This window comes from Hevea brasiliensis, chromosome 2, assembly GCF_030052815.1.
Source record: "Hevea brasiliensis isolate MT/VB/25A 57/8 chromosome 2, ASM3005281v1, whole genome shotgun sequence".
NCBI classification, from domain to species: Eukaryota; Viridiplantae; Streptophyta; class Magnoliopsida; order Malpighiales; family Euphorbiaceae; genus Hevea; species Hevea brasiliensis.
In genome coordinates, this window is record NC_079494.1 from 119,265,695 (window position 1) to 119,269,262 (window position 3,568).

At 40.6% G+C, this 3,568-nt stretch overlaps 1 protein-coding gene across 2 annotated transcripts; it reads right to left on the minus strand.

The window, feature by feature from the left end:
• Window positions 1–943: 943 nt before the first annotated feature.
• LOC110653513 (transcription factor MTB1) lies at window positions 944–3,568 on the minus strand. Of its 2 annotated transcripts, none has more exons than XM_021809195.2 (2): window positions 3,348–3,568; window positions 944–3,091 (listed from the first exon to the last, which is right to left on the minus strand). In XM_021809195.2, the coding sequence occupies exon 2, from the start codon at window positions 3,063–3,065 to the stop codon at window positions 1,230–1,232; it is 1,836 nt and encodes a 611-aa protein (XP_021664887.2). In that variant the 5' UTR covers window positions 3,066–3,091; window positions 3,348–3,568; the 3' UTR covers window positions 944–1,229. The 2 variants fall into 2 exon arrangements, with proteins under 2 accessions (XP_021664887.2, XP_021664882.2); XM_021809190.2 differs by having other exon boundaries at window positions 944–3,266.

Genomic DNA, 3,568 nt, shown 5'->3' on the forward strand with positions numbered 1-3,568 from the left:
TAAACCAACATGTTTTCCGCCGAGGTTAGAGCACCTTAAATTCCTTTATAGAAAGAAGAAATATAAAGGGATGGCCTAGAATTGAGAACAGGATCTATTCTTTTCCTCCTTTTCATGTGCTTGCTTATAAAGAAGCTTCATTTGATTGCCAAGACAAACAGAGAAAAGCGAAAAAGAAAATTAAAAAAAAAAAAAAACTAGACTAGGAATCTCTTACAGTTTCTCTTGTAAAACAAGAAAAACAAAATTTATATAAAATGTTTCACTTTAAATAAAAGAAATTCTAGGTCCAACATTACCATGCCCACCTGAAAAAAGCCACCAAAATCAGTAATGACAAAAAGGGGTTATGCCATTGGCTATGGATACCCTTGTTTCTCTGTCTCCCTATTATTATCATTATATTTACTTAAATGTGCTCTCAAGTCTTAATTCACACACACGTTAGATACCAAAAAGCTAATCGCTGATGCTGCTGTAGACTGCGGCCTCTTTAGACCATAAAAAAAAAGGGGGAATATCTTGCAAATCTATTCCACGATTGTTCTCACATGAAAGTCGTGTTTAATGTGCATATCTGCATAAAAACGAGTTTCAAACCAACCCAGCATGTGAGAATCGTGAAATGGTAGAGTGGGGGACTAGAGGGCCAATAATGCCTTCCAAAGTCCAAACCTTCCTACTAAAAGTTGGACAAGGACAATAGCAAGAACCAACTCTCTGAATCAAGTCCAATTTTATCTCAACCATCCAACATTGCCTTCCCAAATCATAACCATACAAAAGAAAATTTTAAGAACATAAAAAAAAAAAAACCCCTAATTACAGCTGAAATCTTTTTGCACTGATTCCATCAGAAACAAAAACCGTTGAGATAAACATTTGAATACGCAATGACGCACACATAATTTGGCAAAGAACAAAAGAATTAGAAAAATAAACATGAAGAACAAAACAAGTTCTTAATAACCAACAATGGTAAAGTTGGTTAAAACTTACAAATTTAATTCATCTTGCAAGAATACTTCCTTATGACAGGCTATGTATACTATAAACAATCACAGAAAATTTGCTGCCCTACTTGGTCAACAGGTCGTTATTCTCTACTTCTAGCTGGCCTCTTGTGCGATGCCCGTCCATCCCATGTATCAAAAACTCTGAAGAAGCTTTCAAAAGGGTTCTTCACTACGAATACGCCTATGAACTATATGTTAAATGCGATTCCTGAACTACCCAACTGATGATAATTGCTGTAATGAGTTGGGTTCATGGGAAAATGCAGCCATTAGCTTTTCCTTTGTGAGTTGCTCTGATCCTTGAGACTTGACCACAAACGTATGAAACACTGTGTCATTTGCTGCAGCAAGTTTCGAGTCGATCACACTGACCTGTGCCTCTTTGAAAGCTTGAATCACTCTTGAAGCTGGATGTGAATCTAAAGGGCAACTCACCCTTACAATAACCTCGTCATGAGAAGCTTGAATGTCAACTTCAGGAGCCTGGCTATGATTTTTTCCATTTGAATTAACCTCCAAAGCTGATGTCTCTCTTGAAGTGCTCCCAAATTTTTCCCTCTCTGCTTCCATTAATTTGAGCTTTGCTTGAAGCTCATTGATATAAGCAATTGCATCCCCCAACAAAGAAGCCTTGTCCATCTTTGAAATATTGGGCACAACGGCCCTTAAGGCATAGAATCGCTGATTTAGCTTCTCTCGTCGTTGCCTCTCTGCCTCAACATGATTAAGGGGTTCTTCTCTTCCATTTGCTGGCTTCCTGCCCCGTTTACGAGGCCTCCTGTCATCGGCCGTGCCAGGTCGCTCTTCTTTACATGAAGCTTCGACATCTGAATGCTCTGATTCCACATTAACAGGCCGACCAATCACAGAAGGCCCTGAAGTTGCCCCAGAAAAATCAATTTGCATTTGCACCTGCTTTTGTGGCTGGAATTGATTTCTAACTCCATTAACAAACTCTTGTAGATTATTTGTTGTGGTTTGTGAGCCATAAACCTCTGTCGGACTCCCTTGTTTCAAACCAAAACTGTGCCCCCAACTTGAACCATGCAGGCCATTTCGATTACCTGAAAATGCAAGCCGATTCCCATTTTGATAAACATCCCATGATGGTCTCTCTTCCATCTTTCGAACAGCAAGTTTCTCCCTAAAACCATGTCCATGACCATGATTCAAATCCTGCCCAAAAATCTTTGGGATTCCTTCAACCCTCTCCACAGTACCCACATTGGAAAACAGGGAATTATCGTCTTTCTTCGCGTTGACCACTGGCAAGGCCGGTGCTGCTACCGGCACCATCGGTTTGGCCCTGATAACTGCATTATTAGTCGAAAATATTGACCTTATTGACTGAACTATCTCCATATTCTCAGAGACGGATCTCACTGACCCCAATTCAACAACTCCAACATCAGTAGCCACCAGAACAATGGTCTGAATCCCCGCAGATTTTGCAAGAAAAGACCTCACACAATAATCATTCCCCGACTTCAAAGCATCAGCAACCCACACATGCTTCCCGGACGCAAAACATTTGCCTGGGCCGCCTTCTCCACGAGGAAATGAGAAATACATGGATGCTAAGAAGAACATCTCAGTATCAGTAACCCGGTCCAATCCCAAAGCATAATTATCCTCATCTGATTCACCGGACAATGTGTGCAGCTTCTGGAGAACTCTCTTTCTCATCCTCTGTTGGGTCTCATCCTCAAAGCGTAGATTTAGAATTCTCGTTGCTTCAGATTCTTCCCCTTCTCTGGGCTCCCGGCAGGACCCATCTCCCCAACCAAGAACCCAATCACCGGACTTTGAATATGATATCTGCCAAAATATTGCATAATTCCAGCTGAAGTTTGATGCGTTGGGATGGTCCACAAGATCCGAGAGCTTGTTCTGCAAATTCTCATCGCTGCCTATAGCCATTAACAGGTTCTCATTGGAGACTGAGTTTGATATCAAGTAATTGAAAGCCTTTGCACCCAAAACAGCCGCAACCATAGCCCTATCTTCATCGTTCCACGCCCCACCTCCCATACCTATCTCAATCTTCATCACTAATCCCAGAATGAAAGCACCCACTAAACAACAAAAACCCAAATTTTAATACCGAAATCAAATCTTAGTAGTAAACCCCCAAAATACTGAGAAAAAGAAACGCGGCTTTATTTAGCAAAATTTAATGCATTCAGCAAAATAAAATTCCCCCACATGGCTTGTCTTGTACGATAATTTCAGATCTCGAGAGCTCTAGAGCTGTATCACAAAGAAAACCCAGAAAAAAGTAAAGGAAAATTAAAGGAAAGAGGAAATGAATTGAAAGATAACTATACACACCAGTTAAAAGCAAGCAAATTGGGAGGTGCTGTAAATTTTCCCGGGAAAATGACAGTTCATTTAAGGAATAAAATTCCCCGGAAAGCAAACAATCTGTTAACTTGAGAAACAATAAGGAATGGGATAAAAGGCTATTTCTCTCTTTGTAGCAAAGTTTTGGAAGTTGAGTTGAGAGAGAGGAAGAGGGGGATGAGGAGTTGGGGGGAAGAATGGGTTGGTTG

Bases quoted from the DNA above. Each gene is read 5' to 3' on its own strand.
- LOC110653513 (XM_021809195.2), bottom strand. From the start codon at position 3,065: ATGAAGATTGAGATAGGTATGGGAGGTGGGGCGTGGAACGATGAAGAT.